Source organism: Ammospiza caudacuta, chromosome 6 (genome assembly GCF_027887145.1).
Source record: "Ammospiza caudacuta isolate bAmmCau1 chromosome 6, bAmmCau1.pri, whole genome shotgun sequence".
Lineage (NCBI taxonomy): Eukaryota > Metazoa > Chordata > Aves > Passeriformes > Passerellidae > Ammospiza > Ammospiza caudacuta.
This window is the reverse complement of record NC_080598.1, coordinates 21,598,020-21,618,856: the sequence shown is the minus strand read 5'-3', so window position 1 is coordinate 21,618,856 and position 20,837 is coordinate 21,598,020. Positions and strand designations below refer to the sequence as shown.

The window sequence follows — 20,837 nt, the reverse complement described above, 5'->3', positions numbered from 1 at the left end:
GCAACATAAAACTATGGATGCCTATCTTTCAGTGTGAGTTCAAATACTCTGTAAAAACTGTTATCAAAAGTTTTTCCAGGTCTAGTTCAGTTTGAAAAGATACAGCTTTGTATAAAATGCCAAATGTTTTCTGATGAAGCTTTCCTTTCTGATTGCAGTTTATGAATTCAAATAAGCCTGTGAAAAGGAGCAAAAACAAATGCCCAGATTCATTGAATCAGAGAAGATGTTTTATTAACTGAATTCTCTCATTGCCCTTTCTTTTCATGCCAGGTGCAGTAACAGAAAAATAAATTCAATTTGCAGACTCTTGTCATCCTCCGGATCTTTGGATCAGTCTCTCAGCCTCATTCATTGCTTCTGAGGATGAACTTCTCAACACCTGCTGTGGTTCAAACTGTTCTTACATCATCTCCTGAACACAGTGACTTCAATCGCGTGAAACCATGAGGTTAATGCCACAGTCGAGATTTCAAAGCTGTTTCTGCAGACCTGAGCTGATTTTTTTTTTTAAATGCTACAGTAGCTGCTAGTTCTTAACCAGCAGAAGAATTACCAAAGCTGGCAGTGTTCTGCTTATCATGCAATACAAGAAGATGGGAAAATTTTCTAGCAGAACTGCAGTCTGGGTGGGGGTGGCAGTACTGTAGGCTGAGTTCTCCACTTAGTTTTGATTTTTGTCTTTTTGTATAAAATGGAGATGAATAACCTTGTTCTGTATTACCTACTTGAACCAGATGACCTTTAAAAGGCCCCTTCCAACTCAAACTATTCTATGATTCTATGAAATTGTTAGTTGTGCTAGAAAAGGGATTCTCACAAGAAAAAAGGTCATTACAGGGCTTACTAATGAGGGTGAGAGATCAGGCAATAGGGGGAACCATCTTTAGAGAGACACTTTGAACAATCTTTTAGAAGGGGGGAGACACTGATACATATCTAAATGAGTCTGGGTTATGTGCTATAGCAGAAAACTTTGCTCTGAACAGAAAGTTCCCTCTGGTTCTGTGTTTCTGAGTTGTAGGACAATGAAATCCTTAAATGTCAATTATGCAAGTAGCAACAACGATTATCTATTGATCAATAATATTAATTATAGACTGGATTGATTGGATGTTGCTTGTGACTGAATAAAACCAGAAGAACAGACAAATCTCTTCTTGTAAAATAAGACTCCGAAAGGAAAAGCAAGTTTATCTAGGCTTGGCTTTCAGAGGAGGCTTCACCCAATTCCTGTTCATTTGGGTAGGACCAATGGAATTAATGCAGAGTACCACATATTTTGGAGTTCCTGTGAAGGTGAGATCAGAAGCAGGTCCACTGTCTCCAGGTCGGACCAAGGTATGCTAATTGTCAATACTAGGATTCTAAAACTTTCTTGGATAAACTGAAACATTACTTTTCTTTCCTATAAAGCTTCATGAATGTACAACATGGTTCCTGCATAGACATCACATCAGCTTCACAGTTATTAATTTACAGATTTCTCACTGACCTTAGCTCAGCTCTGGGAATGGTGCCAGCACAATTACAGTAACTCTGAATAAAGAGACATAAAGCTTCTGTATCTACCCTGAAATTGTGCCAGAATTTTCTCTTCCTCAGTGATGGAAAGATGCATTTCTTCAATTGGTTTCAAATAGTTCAGACTGTGTTGGCCATAAGTAGATTATTTCCAGCAAAACAAGGAAAAGAAGAAAATTGCCATGCAGATGTGTGCATACACAATACAATACATGTGATCCACAGATAATATTTGGGAAGAGTGTCCCAAGAAGGTGTATGTTGGGAAACTGAGTCAAGGTGATTTGAGCTAGTTACCTGGGAAAAAAACGGCAGAGTTGGGAATAAAATTCCAGGGGCAGATGCTTGATTCAGTATTGTTTTCACTGAATCACACTACCTTCCTGGAGCACGTCAAGGCCCATTGCCTTCCTTCCTGTGAAGATGGGCAGCTGGATTGCAATGACAGCAGGTAGAGCTGAGTGTGCTCATCACCTTGGAAAATCAGGCCCCTGGTGATTCTCTCTCATGTTAATTGACCGTCAGACCCTGCAAGAGGGGAGTCAACACATTTCCTGACCTATCGTTTAAGTGTTTTCCAAACCCTAGAGTAAATTGAATGTAGTTATAGAGGAAATGCTGATGCAATCCGCCAGCAGCTGCTGCCCTCCCACATCCTCACGAAGAAGGTGTGAGGGGGTGAATTGCATGCAAGCAGTGTAGTCAAAAACCCAGCAGCTACTACATGGCAAGCAGGACTCTATGCCTTCCCGCCCCGGAGAGAAACACTGCTAAGGGCTGTTGTTGAGAAAATGCTGGGGACCAACCTGAAGGTAAAGCCCTGAAAAAACAGGCTTTTCCTGTGGGACCACTGAGCACCTCAGAGGATGTGATAGGAATCACATCTTCCTAGGTGCCTGATGTACGAATCCTATATTGAAATGTGGAAATGTAGGTATCTTCTGTGAGTGAGAATGGTAAGAGCTGCCCTCTTGCACTGAGATGTTTAATGATGTCACCAACAAAATTGAACCACATCTGTTGGATCCAGATTATTACAAACTTCATTCTCACGTGTCTAATCTTTTGACATTTCTGGTCTGGAAATTTACTCTTTCAGTCTGTTTGGGTTTTAGTTGGTTGTTTGGGGGGTTTTCTTTGTTTTTTTTTTTTTTTTTTTTTTTTTTTTTTTTTAATGTAAAATCATTTGTTGAAACCAGCCGTGTTATCTGCCACAAGCTGCATTTTTTGCACACACTGCAGGAGTGTGGGATCACCTTTGTGCATGATGATGTCGTTATTCATCGGCCGGCAAAGGTTTTGGATGTTGTGAGGAACAGAGGATGTCCCCAACCCCTCCTTCAGCCGTGCGATCACAGGTCACCGAAGTCCCACACAGGGCCTGCTGCTTTTCCCGTCCCGTTCCTGTCCTCAGTTCCGTGCCCCCCCCTGCTCCCCCCATTTTGCTCCCGCTGTTTGCCTCGCCGCTTTTCCCACTGCAAGCGCGCTGCTCTGCTGCTCCCAGCCCTGAACCCTTCCTGCCTCGGGGGGCTCTCAGGCTCTCCGACTCCTCCCGGCGCGGGCAGCGGGCGGGGCCGCTGCGAAGGGAGGATGGATGGACTGACGAACGGACGGATGGATGGGCGGGCCCGGGGGCCGCTCCAGGTGCCGGGGCCGCGGCGTTGCCGGGCGACGGGCGGCCGCTGTCGCTCCCTCCCCGCTCCTCTCCCGTTCTCCCCGCGGCCCCGGCACGGCCGGCAGGTAGGAACCGGCCTGTGGGGAGAGAGGGTGGGAGCCCGGAGGGGTCTGTGCGTGTGGGGGTGTGAGCCTGGGGCTGGGTTCCCCTCCTTTCCCAGGGCTTGTGCACGGCGGTTAAGGGGCGTTGGGAAAAGGCCGTTGTGGAGGCCACGGTGTCCGTGTGGGACACACTGCCCTGAGTGGGACATGCTGCCCGGGGCGGGACACACTGCCCGGGGTGGGACACGCAGGCTGGAGTGGGACACACTGCCCGGGGTGGGACACACTGCCCTGAGTGGGACACACGGCCCGGGGTGGGACACACTGCCCTGAGTGGGACGCACTGCCCGGGGCGGGACACACTGCCCTGAGTGGGACGCACGGCCCGGGGCGGGACGCCTCCAATGCTTCCCAGAGTTTGAAAACCCCACCAAGGCATGTGCATCACTGTAGCAATCCAGCCTATGTGCAGGTGAAAAGCACCTGAGGTCTGAGACTGAAAGTCTCTGTTTATGTTCTGGTAGATGGAACAGCGTGTTTAAGTTTTGTGTTTTGGTGGAGCTCTGAGGAGAACGAAGTTAATGAATAAACAATCCTGGGCAGGTGTAAGTTGTAGAAATATCCCCCGGTGTTTCACACTGAGAGGGTGTGCTCCTCCATGGTGCCCCCTCAGCTGCGCTTGAAGGGCTGAAGAGCCTTGCCAGTGCCAAAGTTACGGCTTTAAAGTTCCTTCAGCTTCTTACAGAAAGGGCTCAGGTATGGTCCCTGCCCAGCTCATGACTCCTCTGTGGTATGGAAAATTATTTCTGTCAGCAAGAAACTTTCTTTGCCCCTCATAGTTTTTAGCAGTCAGTAATTAGTTAATTGGATACATTCAGCTCTCCCTTTGTCTTGTCTGTGAGGCCTGTGCTCTCCTGGCTCTGCACCTGTCTCATATAGCTATTGATTCCTGATAGAAATGTTCCTGCTCACCTATTATTTTCCATTTTGACTGCTTTTACATGGCAATATTTTTTGACAACTGATACAGCGAAAGTATGCTAAATATTGACATTAAACTTTTATCCCATGCTACCCCAATGGCAATGTTTTCTCTAACACAGAATCAACTTACTCCTGCCAGAAAATCAGTGTTCCTTTTGATCAGTAAAAAGCTTCTTTTTCCCCAACTATGTAGATCCTTCTCTATCAAGTCCTTCACCTTCTCATGGTCTCTTTGGGAACTCTAATGAGTTATGCTTTCATTAAGCTCTTCTAGGCTCTACTGCTTCGTGTCCTGTTCAACTTTTAAGCCCTATTGAGCATGGACTTCTGCTGCTACAGTGAATAAAGTACTTCTCTTTATTAATTGCTAAGTGCTCAAACTCTCTTGGGTTTGTTTTGTTGTTTTGTTTTTTGTTGTCTTGAAGATTGTGTTCTTACTATTGTTTTAGCAGGACATGGTACAATTAAATAACACTATGAGCACCTGTCAGTCAAGATAAATGAAGATAAACAGCTGTGACTACTAAATTAAAATCTCTGTAGGAGAGGAATGGGAAATGATGCAGAACAGCAGTGGCATTGGAAGAAAAGGTAAAGTAATTTAAAATGTACAAATTACTGAAAATGTTTCAGAACCTTTTAAAATTACTCTCCCATTTAATGGTATTACTTTTCTTCATGTTATTTTGTCTGGTTTTGACTTGCCTAAAATTGTGGATTAAATGTACAGTGTTCAGGCATGTCTGATCTCAGAGTTGCTGGCATTAACAGGTTTTGTTGTGGAGATCTTTTTGTTGTGGTGATTTTTTTTCTGGACTTTGTGATCTCTCTTTTGGCTTTAACACTGAGAATGACAATGCTCCTGTAGGTCTGACCTCTCAAGGGATTGATAGATGGGTACACCTTCCTGTGGGCAGCTCAGTTTGTTAGCTGTACACTGCTGTCACTAAAAGAACAGGCTCTGCCCATGGCCTGGGATGCCATCAGCCTGTTCTTCCACAATTCAGGGGACCTGATCCCATATAAAGCAGGATGCAGATTCCATGTGAAACCAGATGTGAGTTTAGCATTGGACTGGAATGATATTATTGATGATGACGATGCAGGTGCTTTTCTAACTGAAGTTCCTTAGGGGACACAGTTAAAGAAATCACATTTATCCTCAGTGTTTGAAGTAGTATAAAAGTCCTGCAAAACAGTAACATTATGTAACATATCACAAATTTGGGATTGCTACATTTGTCACTAATGGGAATGGATTAATATTTATTTGCTAGGACCTTTAAAGAGGTTACTTTTTTAAATAGGAAAATTAATGAGCTTTTCACGGAAATTATTTAGAGATATCTGCATGATTTTCATTCACTATTCTAATGGTTAGTGTTTTTATACCTTCTATGGAGTCACATGTGGGCTTGAAAAAAAATTGGAAGTAAAACCTATTTTATATCAGTAGGGTCACAATTACTTGCTATAATACAAATCAGAAGACCAGATTTGCCATGGTAGATGCAATAAATACTAATGTGTCTGTATTAAGGGGAAAAGATTGTGGACTCTAGCTAGTTCACAGAAACATTATCTGATATTTTAAAAAAAACAGAGAGCACACCTTTCTTTGACTACAGCTTCTCACATCTGGAAACAATATTCAAAGTATTGCAAGCTGGCTGTTTATCTTGCATATTTTACATCTTTTGTTTTAAATTAGTATTAGTATTTAGAATGGAGTTCTAAACCCACCTTGGTTTCCTTTTTTTTTTTTTTTTTTCAACGTTCCTATGTGGTGATTTGGCATGGTTTTGCTTTATTTTAATGGAGTACCCAGCCAAGTTTGAAGTGGGGGAAAGAAACATATTTAGAATGAAGGGGCTTAAGTAAATTATTGATACTCGGGAAAGAGCATTTAGCTATTGTGTTTGTTATCTGAAAATAGAATCTTGCAGCTGGTCAAACAGACAGTGTTAAAAATGCTGAGAATAGGGGTTCAAAACAGTGGAGGTTCCTGTACTGTCTTTATGGCCATATCTTGAATTTTATGTGCAAAGCTGATCATCCTGGAGGGTGAATGGCAGAACTGAAATTCTTTCCATTAAATGCTTTGGAGAGAAGGGGAAATGAAATGAGGTGATGCAAAAGAAAGCTATAATTTAATGAATGGCATGGACAGTTGGATGTATCCTCCATAGTTCTAACTGCTGTTGACCCAATTTCTAATTTTGCCTCCAAGCAACCTATACCTGTCTTCCACAATTTAAATAAATACAATGCAAAAATACACTTTCTCAGTTTTTAAAACTGCTTCCTGATGAAATTTCTGTATCTTCTTTAGTCATTGGATGGCAATTTGTCATGCCCTGAAACATGACAAATAATTGTTCCCCATACACCTCCCCAGGCATTGAACACTACTCACCTTTTGGACTGGGAATTTACTGATTGCCAGAAATTACAGCAGCATGCCAGGGAAAGGACCACTTTGGACTATCTCTGCTTCTGATAGTGTTTGTAAAGGATCTGTTTCTGACTTCAGTAGTTGCCTTGGCCCAGCAGGACAGGTATAATGCCACCTCATCTGTAGCCCAAACTGACTTCTCATGGTTCCTTTTCACTGTGAGTCTTCTGCCCTTGCTAACATTTTGGCAATGTCTATTACTAAATAAGCTCTGCTAACAGTGGCATCAGCCACTGTTCAGTGTTTCTCTACAAGTTCCTCTAGAATCTATCTCTTTTTATGCAATCTGTCTCATGTGAGCAACACGCTGGAAATCAGAAACTTCCCAGTCACTCTTCAACAGCTTTGCAGGCCAGGAAGGAATCTCTTGCTTTAAATAGCTTAATTAACAAACAAAATTGACTGAAAATTGTTTGAGGACAACCAGAGTATGTTGAAACTCAGAAATGCCATATATGTTGCGTTTTCATCCTGTGCAGAAGTTTGTGTTTCAAAAGGCTCATAAAAGCATTGCAGTAGTAGCTGGGGGGGAAAAAGGTCCATTTTATTGTCCTTTTCTCAGCTGGAATCTGGAAATTCTTATAAATGGTGGGTACTTAAAATTGCCATGAAGACCAGAACCATAGAATTTTTCTTCTCTGTAGCTTTGTACTGTCGCTTGTACTGAGTCCATGGGTTAGAATATATTTGTTCATCTTGAAAAGGTACTGATTCTGCAAAACCTTGCTTTGCTTATGTCCTTTTTTAGTGTGTTTAAAAACATGCCTAGCATCTGAATTTTTAAGTAATTGCTTATTATGTCTTTTAAGTGCAAGGAAAGTAAATACATCTTCCAGTGACATCTACATTTAAGGCAGGATCTGTGTGTGTGACAAGCACAGATATGTTGACTCCTGTGTATCTTGTCATTAGCTATCCATGATAGGACTTTTTCATAAGATAAAGAGGATTTTAACTAGACCACCCTCATTGCTCCCTTATTTAATGTCTGGACACTGTTAGATAAAAGCTTGTGGTTATGAACGGTGAAATTTGGTTTCCTGATCCCTGGCTACTTTGATAAAATGGTGAAGGACTTACTGTTATCTGTTCCACTGAAACAATTTAAGTGCATTTGGCAACCTTCTGAGAGTGAAAGCATTGGTACCTTGGAGCTCTGTTTTTCATAACCTTTGTTGTTTACCAGCTATCCCCACATCCTGCTCTCTGGTTTGCTTTTCTAGGGCTCATTGTGGGGACAGAAAACAGAGGAGTGTCTTGAGATGGTTTCTTACAGCAGGAAGTTCACCTATAGGTGAAAAAACCCCTCAATCTGTAGCATCTTGCAGTATCTAAGGATTTAGATAATCCATCTTCATCCATGGCCACTCTCTGGAGACTTGCAGTACAGAGAGAATCTACGAACATTTGTAGCCATCCAGAAATTACTACTGACCACCTTCCACCACAGGACTCTAAAAACTAAAACCAATTGATTAGACTTCAGTTTATCTTTTCTTTGAAATGTAATAGAAGATATAAAAGAGAGTGGTTTGCTTGTATATCCTGCTATGAGGACGTTTTGTTGAGGAGTACACTGAGAGCAGGAGGCTGGGTGTGCAGCGTCAGTGGGAGCTGCAGGTTTGTGGCCTGGGTGGGGGACACAGGGCTTTGCACAGCAGAAGGCACGTGTGCCAGCTCGAGCTGTTTCTGTGTTACTGCACCACAATTAAATTGCTTTAGGGTTCCAGACATCTGAGACTCTCCCATGGGAAACCCAGGGCTGAGCCAGTGAGGAAACCCTGCCTGACTGTGTGGGTGTGCAGGGACCAGGAGGGACACCCTGGGGTCACTGGAGTCACCCACTTTGAAGAGACTTTGGTCCCAGCAGTGAAAGTCTGGGGTGGTTGAAATGTGAATGTCAGAGTGGCTCCTGGATGGTCATACAGGGAAGTTTCCTTAAACATTTGGCAATCTAGCTCCAGAATTATGTAATATGGGGGCATTGCCAGCTCACATGATAAAACATTTCTCATCACCCTGCTCAGCAGGATCTCAGGGGAAAAGTATTATATATGCAATTGTAATGATGAAATTATTTTATATATCTGCATGGAATCTGTAGATATGTAAAGGAGAACTTGGTGCCATTTAAAGGCATTGTTTTTTTATTATTACTTATATTTTTAAAGAATATTGGACATCTTTTATCTCGACTGTGTCTGGGTTGTAGCATGCATTTTCTTCTCTGGGATCACTGCTACTTGGAGTGACAGCACAGTTTGAACTCAGCTCCATGCATGGGGGTGTTACAATGTCCACAAAGCTCCCAAGAGCTCTCCCTGAGGAGTCTGTGGGACATAGATCCCGAGGCTTACCTGCCATGGTTGTGTTAATTGTAGAGCAGGATTTTTATTTAATAGCAAAGTACTGTCAGAACACTCTTATAGATCTAAAATCATAAATAAGGAAGGTAAACAAATGAGATAAATCAGTACACTTGCTTTATATGCACATTTGGATGCTTGAAGCAAGGCCTCAAATTGACTGAACCAGTTACACAAAAATATCATCCTAAGCATTCGAGTCATTCAGTGTCATTAAAGTCAGTGAATTTTTAATTACATTAAATGGAATATTGTTATCTTAATATTTCAGCTTTCCCTTAAAAGCTTTTTTTCTTTAGTGGGACACAGAAGGGGAATCTTTATGAATGCTCTTTGCACGATCCCTTGGTATTAAAGTAGCATTACTGAAGTAGGCATTACCTAGTTCTGCTTAACAAAACCAGAAGATTTAAATCAGATTGTTTAGTCATACACACACACACAAAAAGTCATATTAATAACAGGACTGATGTCTTATTTTTCAGCTTTTTAGAAGCTTCACCTGCTAAAATAGAGTGATGTGTTGCAGGATGCTTTATATTACATGAATGTTGCAGGAACTGTTTTTGCCATTATGGGTGGATTATTGTAACAGTAGTTTCCTGATGACATCATAGTAAATTCCAGCTGCCCAAACAGTTATTTTCCAGAAGAGGTTATCTGCAGTGCACTTGTGCAAAATTACACTTAGAAAGGGAACTCATAGTTCTCTTGAGACTTGTAAACCAAACGTTTTGTCAAATCCGTAGTAAATACAGAATTCTTTGTTTTCATTCTGTGTCACTGGTAACAGTATGGGCACTACTGTAATTTGTGGTTCTGAATTAAACAGACAAAAATTATATTATGCAAGACAAGAGAAATGGAAGTCTGCAGTGCAAGCTTCCTGTCATGAAAGGATAGATAGCACAATGGTTCTCAAATGAGGTTTTTTGCTAGAGAATGTTTTGGCCAGTGACCAAAAATTATAGATAAGGGTCCAGAGACTGCAGTGCCCCCACTGAAATGGCACACTTTGTGTCCAGTGAAGGCATGAGTCGCCACAGAGCAGGAGAGGATGCTGGCTGAGAAGCTGGTCTGAGGCAGTAGAGATTCCTTTTTGTATGGGATGTTAATATATAGAGGTATATGCCTTTCCTAGAGTGAATTTTGATTAATTACCATTGTTTGGGGGGGTTGTTTTGTTTTCAAAAGGTAACTTAATTGCTTGGATAAACTGTTTAGGTAATGTCATGAAGGCTCCATTAGAAATTAACATGCCTAGTCACACAGTTCAGAGGTTCTTTCCCAGTCTTAAGAAGCTGTAATTAATATTGAGTCAAACATTTCTGGCAATTGCTGAATTTGAAATGAGTATTAATATATATTTAATGAAAAATACACCATCCTGTCGCTGACTCTTCGATAAATCTTGTAGCAGGAAAATAAAATCTTGGAGTCTTACCAGATTGTCAGACCCTAAGAACATCAAATAACTATTCTCTGCCAATTTCTTCCTAGCAAATTACAGTATTCTGAGGGGATTTTAAATAACATGTTGTTCCAAGGATCATTTAATTTTAATAATGGTTTTCATTACTAGTATTTATATATGTTGAAAGTGTCCTGCAGTTTTTAATGAACTGTCACAACATGTCTGTGAATTGAATAACTTACCATGATTACACACACTCACTTACCCAAGTAAGTAAGTAAGTAAGGAGAGTGGCAGCTTTGGAGGAGGTTGGCAGATTAACTCTTTGTAGAATTCAAAATCTTCCATCTCACTGCTCTGGTCATTGATTTCTCCTGCACTCAATGACTGTTTGCTTCTAGTTATCCACACAAGTATGAGCCTGTCAAGTTAAGACTTTTGATACAAATCCTGCAATAACTAATTTACTGATTTCTTTCTGTCTTTTATTCCTCTCAGTGTTCACATGCAGTATAAAGCCCCATTATTTTCCAGCCATTTTCTCTTCCCCTGACACACTCATGTGCTTACCAGTACTGCTGTGCTGTCCCACTGAATTCACTGCAGGTTTGTGCTAGGTGCAGTTAGCTTCCATCCTTGTGTGTCCCTCAAAGCACTGTGGGAATGGTTCTGTTCAGCACATGGATCCAACATACATCCAGTGCAACCACCTTGTTTGTGAAGGAAATCCTCAGGTTCATGCCTCTAGTGACAGCAGAAGGCTTTGCAGTCCCTGTGAACTGTCCCACTGAGGCTAACACTCATTTGGGGCAGTGCTGGCTTGTCCTGTGTGTTTGGCAGAGCTGTAGGTTCATCAGATGGACCTGATGAAAACAAGCAGTGTGACTCCTGTGTCTCTAGAAGGACAAATGTGACAGGCCCCCTTCTTGCTCCTACACCGTGCTGGAGATTTCAGAGGTTCGTGCGATTTATTAAATATTGGCACCTCACCACTAGGATTTCTGCACTCTTAATTTTTCTACAATCTCATTTTGAACATGTTATTTTGATCCATGTTCAGAAAGAGATTCTTTAGTCTCTGGAGAAAACTTTGAAGTAATAGAAAAAAAAATAGTTTTGCTTGCTGACAATAATTCAACTTGATCCTGAACAATTTGTAATGAAAATACTTTTCTCCTCACTAATCCAATGTTACAATAATTACAAGAGCAGATCAATAGCAGGAAGTATAAAACAAAGTATTACTTCAGATATTAAGCCACAAATTGATCTCCTTCTTGTCAAGCCTAAAGTAAATGCTGTATCAACATGTTTCAAAGATTTGAGGATGTTCTGAAATGTGATGGTGATGGCCCAACAGAGAGAGAACAGTAATTTGTTTGATGTAAGTGTGTTAACTCTTTGCAGCCTGCATCTACAGAATCCTGCTGTTATCTCATTTTGTACTCACACATTACATCAGTGTTCTCTGACTACTGCTCCACTTGGCTCTGATAATGCACAAGATTATCTCTGGATAATAACAATCGTCATTTGAATTAGAAAGAACCACCAGTACTTGTACACAATCCAACACAAGTCTTGTGCAACTGACAAAGGATTCCAGAATGTATGTAACAAGAAGAGTCTACTTCAAATCAGTTATTGACCAAAATAATTCCTTCTTGGGAAAATAATGACAACACCAGAAGGTCTTCATATCACAGAAGATGGTTTAATTTTCTGGGACAACTGATGACTCTTGCAAATCTATACTGATTGAATCATACTGACCTGTTCTAAAGAAAGTAGAGGAAAACAAATCTGAGAATTTCTAGAATTCTTTAGAAAAAGAAGCAGGTAATAGAAGTTTGCGTATTGTAACTTTGCTTCTAAAATGCAGGATACAGTGTTTTTGAGGTCTCTTTTCCCTCTAACTGGATGAAGTATGGAAGTTGTCCTTACACTACTATAGGCATACTGAGGTTTTAGAAGCTGCAAATATCACTACTCAATTCACTTTATGGTTGTTATTTTATAAGACGGTAAGAAAGATTGAAAGGAGTTCTGTGACTCTGAAGAATTTGTTCCTGAACATGTTTTTTAGGCATTGAATATTGCTGTGGCTTAGGTATAGCACATTTGAGCAGTCAGCTTCTCTTGTAGGAGTGCTTGCCAGGTAGGTGCAGTGACCTGGAAAAAGTAGAGTTTGCTTTCTGTGGGCTTCTTCTGCCCTGACAAGTGTACAGAAGGAGCACTTAGGAATCTGAGGGATTGGCTCCTCCCTTCAGAGTGTAGTAGGTTCTGCAGGGTGAGGTTTGGTATATCATCAGTTTTTCATTGCTGTTTTTGTTTGGGTAAGAGCTGCTGGTTTTTTCTGTCAGTACAGTCTTTTGAATATTTTTTTTCTGGTGCACATGAAGAATTTTGACTGGACTTCAGCAGTCAAAAGAAGAAGTCTTTTTGATCCAAATTTCTTTCACCTTGTACCCAGTCAGTCCTCTCAAGTAGAGATGACCAGCTGAGCAGTCAGAACCCTTATTTGTCCTAACAGAAGTTACTCCTCTGTTTAACTGTTTATTAGTCTGAGGAGGAAGGAAAGTGGTAATTCTCAGGTCTTGGCCACCACTGATGCTTTGTCAGCCAGTTATGATTAGCTTGATCATTTAATTACTTTTCCAGCACTAAGAATAAATATTGCTTCGCAGTGGAGAACAGAACAAAACTGCAGGTGTCCCTTCAGCAGAGCAAGACAGCTTTTCTCCAGTCTAGTCTTTTGTTGTTACAGCAGTGTTTCCAGCTGTGATACTTCCTTGTTGCCAAGTAGTAGTAAATAGCTGTATAAATCACAGTAATGCTTGTACCATTTGGGTACAGCTGATTGCTTTTTTACTCTAATGGGTGTACATATGCTTACTCTCATATTTCAAAGTTAATTGTTAATATTTATGTGAAAGTGATATCTTTGGGAATTGAAGAATGACCACATCTGAAGTGTTTCATCTTCAAATTTTGTATTTCATTCCTCAATTGAAGGAAACATAATTTTATTTTAATTGTATTTTTAATTTATTTTCTCCAAGACTGTCTTTAGAACTAGAAGTCAGTAGCCATTGCCTGCCTAACCTAGAGTCAGTAACAGTGCTGGGATGTTTGATTTAGGACAGCAAAAACAGGTTTTGTCCATGCTACCTGCAGGCCGAGCTTAAAATGCTTGAGAGGTGGTGTTGCACCTCGGTACTGGCACTTGCATTCTGGAGTCCAGCAGAGTTTTGCTGGGTGTTGCTCATGTTTCTCTAGAGGAAATGGGTAGGCAGGCAGCCTGTGTGGATGGGAAGCTCACTAACACTGGAGAAGGATGAGTGGAGTAGTGAGGAGGCTGGAAAGGTGTCCTGAGTTGTTTGTTCTTAGCTTTCTTCTTTGTACAGAGCTTTAGGCATGCTCAGCTTCTTGTGTGCCTGCAAACATAACTTGCTGTGGAAGCTTACACTCAAAGCTGAATGGGGTGTGAGACTTGGGTAACTCTTGAGGGTGAAGAAAAGGATGAACATGTAATGCATACCTTTGGGTTTGTGCTGATTAAAGAAACCTGTATCTCCACAGGCATTTTCTGTCTTGCAGGATTAGTCAAAATAGATTTTGCTGACAGGAAAATAATAAATATGGGTAGAAAAATCCGACTGCTTGTTATCCTTTTGTCCAAAGCATGTTGAGATGGACCTGAAGTGGAATCCTGACAGAGTTTCTCATCCAGGCTCATCTGAAGACCAGGAAACTGATTTGAATTGGCAAAGCAACCCAAATCCCAGTCTGCTGATTAAAGATGATGAAGAGCTGCTTATGGATGAACATCTTTCCCCCAGGAAACTGGTGAGTAGACTTCCAACTTTTTAATGAAGTGAAAGAGGCAAACTGGCATATACAGAGCTGTATTAACCTTCCAACTGCTATTGTACTGATTGTGGATTGTTGCCTCTCTGACATTTAGATTTCTGAGTAAAGTAGCTTCTGTCTTATGAAAGTATATCAAATGTTTGTCCTCCTTTCACCTCGTTTCCTATCAAAAGTAATCCCAGCATGATTGTGGCTGTATTTATTGCTAGGAATCTTGAAGCAGCGTGAAGAAAAGTACAGGTAGCATAATTATGGTCTACACAGATCTCATTAATGCCATCTGGAGTACCTTGAATCTTAGCATTAGAAAAAGAATTTACATTAATCTTGTTCTAAAGATTGGAAATGTAACTTTAAAAGCACAAGTTTTTTTTCCTCTGAGTTAGTGAAATCCTCTGTCCTGCTAAGAAGCCAGTTAAAATGTTCCGCAAATTATAGAAGTACTTTCTATACATGTTAAAGTGGGAGGAATTTCAAAGCATATTTGAAAGCCATGTTCCTTTTAGACTGGGGGAAATGATTTTGCTATGCAGCCTGTTGAAAGAGAGTCACGTGCTGAAATCTTCATGAAAGAATTCACTTTGTGAAATATTTGTGAAAGACTACTTGGTTGCACACTAGATTGTACTTGCTCAGGACTAATTAAGGGTGAAATCCTGTGGGATGTGTAGAGCTGACCAAATAATGTCACTTTTCCACACTAAAGGAAGGGAGAGTTGAGGGCAGAACTTGGGGAGAGAGGCTTTCTGTGTTGCAGACCTTCAGAAGAATCTCTCCTGCTGGGGAGCATTTGTGAAAGACAGATGGGGCTGCCAAGGCTGTGGTTCAGGTGCTCCCAGCAGCCATGGTGGTGATTGCAAGCATCCACAATCCCCTGTGTATCCACTGCACCAGTGGGGAGACACGAGCTTCCACAGGAGCATATTCCAGCTGTGGGTTTACACCACTCCCTAGCCACTCCCCAGCCACATTCCAGAAACCATTCTGACCATGTGCTGTAGATTAGGCAGAACTATTGTTCCCTAATTAGACAAGTCTTTTAGTGTTTATAAAATGGTTGAAGGTGCAAAAACCTCTTTTTGCAGAGTGGATATTTTAAGCATTCTGGAGAAAAATTGCTGCATGGTTGTATGGTCTGTGCCATTCACTTTCCTTGGGCTCCTGAGGACCTCTGACCACTTCTTGATCTTTTTTTAAAACCTGGCATAGAATTGGACCAGTCTAATGTGTTTGTGGCCTACAGCAGCCTGTATAAATCTGATGGGAGCCTCTCAGATTAGTCTGTAATGTTAGGGCACAAACCAAAGCCCATTAGAGTAACCAAAACAGCTGCCCTCTGATTCAATCAACTCTGAATGAAACCCTTAGGAAGTTCTCTCATTGGCATGAAGTTCTCTTTCTGAATCACTGCTGCTTTTAATTCACAGCAAACTGTAAGCAGAAAAGTGTATGTAAAGCAACGTTGCCTACATCCCGTGAAGTTGCTGTTTATTACTCTGTAACTTTTTAAAAATGCAGATAAGAAGTTAAATAATTGAGTTTTGCCTTTTTTGAGATTGTGGGTTTTAACATTTGTAAGGAATCTCATTTCAGAGATTCTTTTAAATGAAGTACACTGTCCTGCTAATTTTTCTGGATATAGTTATTTCCTGTCCTGAAACACAGCATTTGTGTTGGCATAGCTGGGATACTTCCTGCTCAGAGGAAAAACTACATGACATTGTCAAGGAAACATTTACTGTGTTTATAGCTTGTTTTAATAACATACCCCATCTATCTATTCTCTGACCTTTATGTTGAACATATGCACTGCTGCCATAAATTTACTTCGTCTGGATTTGTAAATGTTCAGAATGTTCAAACATTTAATACAAAACAAGTTTTCACATGCATAATTCTTTAAGGACCCACATGCCATGGACAGTCAAATGGTTTGAAAGGTTGTCTTGCTTAAATCAATACAACTGTAGTATCTTTTTGATTGTTTTATTGATGTGAATATTTTAGGAGTTATTGGTTGTATCCATTGAAGTGCTCTGAGAGGGAAACTAATAGACTTTTAAAATACAGGCTCATTAAAGTAAAATTGTTTTACATTCAAATAAGTGCATGGACCACACTTGTGTAGTGTTGTGTAGGCAAATTTTGGACACCTTATGGATGTTCCTGAGGACGGTTTTTTTCCTGAGACACACGCTCAGCTTTGCTCCATGTCCTCACAATGGTCTGTCTTGCACCAGTTTGGTTTGAGTTTGGGGAAGCTGTGAAGTCTCATTGGGCAGATTCTGTGTAGATTTGGCACCTTGAACTGCAGCCTGATTTCTGCCTGCACATTTGAGTCATTTTGCCCTTTTTCCAGAGGGATGGCTCTTTGTTTTGTAGTGAAGCCATTATCAATCTGCATTATTAAGAACTCTCTAAAACTTGTGACACTTGTGTTCCTTCACTTTTATCCGCTTGCTGCATTGTTTTCCTCCAAAGAGAGGAAAATTTGGCTTAGACTGATTTTTTTTTTTCCTTTCCTTTCTTGCCTTCTTGGATCATGTAGAACAAAAGACAACTTCTACAAAACCATTGGACTGTTGCCCATTTTCTTGCTCTCCGTTGTGCATTCCTTCATTTAGACTTTATGCTCATTCACCACAGAGTCTGTGGTCTTCTGTAGTCTTGTTTCAGCATAATGTTCACTTCAAATCCTGGATGATTCCATACTTCCATTATGCTAACACATCTTCTAGTTGCTTCTTGCTGCCAGCTCTCTTGCTGCACTGTTGTGTAACATTTTTTTATATTTGAATGTCCTTCATCCAAAATACAGGTCAAAAGCTTTTGGTGCAAGGGTTGGTATCATTAGATGTCATTTTTATTCTTTCTACTAATATCAATATCAATTTTCTGGTGTTCTCTTTAATCTTCCTCTGTGTGAATGGGCATTCTTGCTTTTCCATTTGTACCTGTCCTATTAATATTTTCAGCTCTATATTTTCCTAGTTATTTTCCTATTAATATTTCCCTGCTCTGCCCATCCTTATGTGTGGTTGTCAGACATTGTAGAATACCAGGGTGAGCAAATTCTCACTTTGTTTTGAAAACTGGCTAACAATGGGCAATTAATTTTTAACTCTGTTAGAGCTGTGACACAGATTTTTCATTAAATGTGGAGAAACTGAAATTAAGGGCGCCACCTGTCTTTAATCACAATTTTATTTTGGTCTATCAAGCCCCGTCCTCTCCCTGCTGTTTGCAAAGGATCTTTTCCTGACTTCCACTAAAAGCATTCCACTTCTCAGAAGAAACTCATTTTACAAGGTCAAATGATCTTCCAGACATTGTCACATTATAAAACCCAATCACGTTTGTGTGTGATCTTTAGAGAGGAAAGGAAGTATTCTCTAATTTTGCTTTTTATTGATCCTGCTCCAACTAATCGTGTTTTCCAAACTTAGGAACACGTGTTCGGATGTGGTGTTTAGTTTTGTTACTCAGGAGCTTAGGGTGTATTTCATATGGTATGCACTCATCCTCATGGGAAGAAGAAAATGCTGGAGGGACCTGGAACAACAGATTGGATTCTTGCTGAACTGGCTCAATTGTTTCCTTTTTTCTTTTGCAGAAAGTTTTCCTCACAGCTGTAAGATAAATGGATTTGAAGAAAATAACTGGTCATCAAGAAAGTGCAGAATCTTGATAAATTAGGTAGAGTAAGGGAATGGAAGGAACTGAATTTGACTGAATTTGGATCTGCCAAATCCTTCATTATGGATGAATCTCTTCATCTGAGCTGAGACAAGAGTGTATTTATATGTATATGCTGAAAGTAGAGAAATGCAGCTAAATATTTTAGTTATGGGCATTTGCAGCATTTATCCCTTTTGAAAGGAAGTTTTCATGTGGGGCCACAGAGAAGTTCTGTTCCCTTTTATTGTATCACTTAAGGCTTATTAATTTGCCAATATTTTTCTTCTTAGAAGAAATATTTTTTCATACTTTCAGCAACTTCTTTTTTTTTGTGAAGGAGAGATTATACTTTGACCAAAAAAAAAGACAATAAACACATGAATGGACATGAACTTAGAATTTGCATACAGGTGTAGTATTCAAAGAGAACAAGCTCACCACTCTGGAATTCCTATCTTAGCCAAATTAACCAGGATCAGTGAAATAAATGCACAGCTGGAAAAATTTCTCTGACAGCTGCATGCAACTTGTTCTTCAGCAACATGCCTACTTTTCTTAGAGTATGTGAAAAATCCAGGGGAGAGAGAAGAGATCAGTTGTGTGTGCCAGTTTTGACTGAACAGATATTATTTGTCAATTAAGGAATTTACAGATAGCTGCAAGTGAGATTTGAACTGGATTTCCCAGCATCCCCAGGTGACTGCTCTGCCAATTGGGAAGCTCTGCAAGCCCAGAAGTGTTTCTCACTTGCAATTTTCTACAGAATACTTACTGGCTTTTCTTGTCAGTCAGAAAAAAAGCTTTCCAAGCCAGTGCACAGTCCTCAGTTGGCCAGACATTTTGCATGGTGGGAATGGTTTGTGAAACATCATGGACTTGCTTCTTAAAATACTGGCTAAATTATTTACCAATAGATTCTTCATGAAAAATAGTTTTACTCCTATTTTGAAGAAGGTGAAAAAATGCAAAGTGAAGTTTATTCGTCTTTGTTTTACTTACCCTGTATTCAAAGTGTCTTCAAATACTTGTGCAGTGCTTTACCATGGAAATGTGTCCTTGCTTTACCATGGAAATGTGACACTCCATTTACAGTGGAGTGTCAAACTGCTGCTCAGGATCAACCTTTCAGGCCACCTTCTTGAGCATGATGTGCCAGAAAGGTTTTGATGTTCGATTTTTTTCATAAAATATCTCTTTCTAACTGATACCTACCTTGCAGGGTTGCAGATGGGTGGCAAGCAGAGTCCTCTCTGAATACCAACACTCAGCTTAAAATTATATTGTTTTTTTCAAGGCATCTTTTTGATCTAAAATAGCTGTGCATATATCCCGCTCTTTGTCTAGAACAGATCCTTGGTCCCTTTCTGTTTGCTCTACATGGAGGCTGAGCAGCTGGAAACAGCCAAAGAAACATCTGGATGTACAGCACCTTCATGTCTGTAAGCATTCCTGGGGCACAGGCAGAGACATTCTGTCCCTGGCTGTCAGAACAGCCCATTAAGCTATGGCCAGGCAGTCATTGCCTGAAATCACAGTGGGACACCTCTGAAGTAGGGCAGGAGCCTGTCCTAGACCTGGAATGGCCTAGGAATGGAGATAGAGCATTGAGTATCACTTCTATCCACATGATGTCAAACATCTCTCTGTTCAAGCTGATGACCCCTACAGTGTGTTGGGATTGTCTTCTTTTCTCTTACAGCAAAATTCATCCAAAAATATCCCTTCTCTCAAGTTTTGATGAAGGTTCCCATGCTTTTACATTAAACAACAGCATAGAAAGAAGATCCTGCTAAATAGGTTTCATCTTTGATTAAATGTTTCCACGTCCTTCCCTAAATGTCCCCTTTCCTGGTGTCAGAATTTTAGCTGTGACATGAGAAGTATCACACAGGCAGGTGCACCAACATGCCAGGAGTGGTGTCTGGAGAGTAGCACTGTCCTAACAGTCTTCCACAGTAACCATTCCCCACGTATCCTCCTCTTGAACTGCTGCTCTGTCCTTTGCTTGCTGACTCTCTTGAAGTCAGCATCTGGGGTCTCAGTGCCTTTAAATGAGCTCATATCCTCCACCCAAGAGCATTTCCCATTTCTTTCATGTACTACACTATCTTGTGCATCCCACAGCAAATTGATTTCAAGCTGTCCCAGCATCTCCTCACCATCAGCAGATGAAGGACAGTGATTGTCATAGAGACTCTTGGAAATGCAGAAGAGGGAGGTGGGCACTGAGAATATATGGAATTTTCTCATCTGGTTAGCACACGGTTCAGGGCAGCTATCTATAGTTCAAAGAGCTGGTGCTGACAGCCAATAACCCTTTCCACACTGGAACCACAGTTCTGCCTATTGCAGTACAAAATATGGGTGCACTGAGCAGCTCATCTCAGACACTGGGAAAGGTACAGACAGTGCATCAGGAAGAGGAGAAGGAGGGCAAGGAGTGACACTGGTAATCCCTGGTATGAAAAAAAAAGGAATAGAGAACCCTAAACAAGTAGAGAATATAACTTCATGCAGGTTTTATACTTGGATATTGAAAAAAAAAAGATCAGGGAGCAGAACTGTGAAGGGAGACTGGAACACAGCAGGGGCAGGACAGCATGCAGGGAACTTGCAGACAGCAAAGGAGAAAAGGACAAAAAAAGGAGCAAAGACTTCTTGGGGTATCAGGACCTTTTGCTACTCAACTGACAGTGTGTGTGACCCTGAGCTTATTACTTGTTCTGAAACTTCTTCCTGTTCTGATGTAGGCTCTTAAAACTATTTTGATGGCAAGCAGGGAGGTATTTTTCAGAAGCTTCTTCCTTTAATGACAGTGAGCTTGCAT

The 20,837-nt window shown here is 40.7% G+C and overlaps 1 protein-coding gene across 1 annotated transcript in view; it reads left to right on the top strand.

The window, feature by feature from the left end:
* Positions 1 to 4,505: 4,505 nt before the first annotated feature.
* LOC131559289 (leucine-rich repeat-containing protein 56-like) overlaps positions 4,506 to 20,837 on the top strand; it is a 56,892-nt gene continuing 40,560 nt past the window's right edge. The window contains exons 1-3 of the mRNA XM_058807618.1: positions 4,506 to 4,571; positions 4,674 to 4,815; positions 14,144 to 14,308. Of these exons, the coding sequence (XP_058663601.1) occupies positions 14,153 to 14,308 (156 nt within the window). The 5' untranslated portion in view covers positions 4,506 to 4,571; positions 4,674 to 4,815; positions 14,144 to 14,152. The remainder of the gene's footprint in view (positions 4,572 to 4,673; positions 4,816 to 14,143; positions 14,309 to 20,837) is intronic.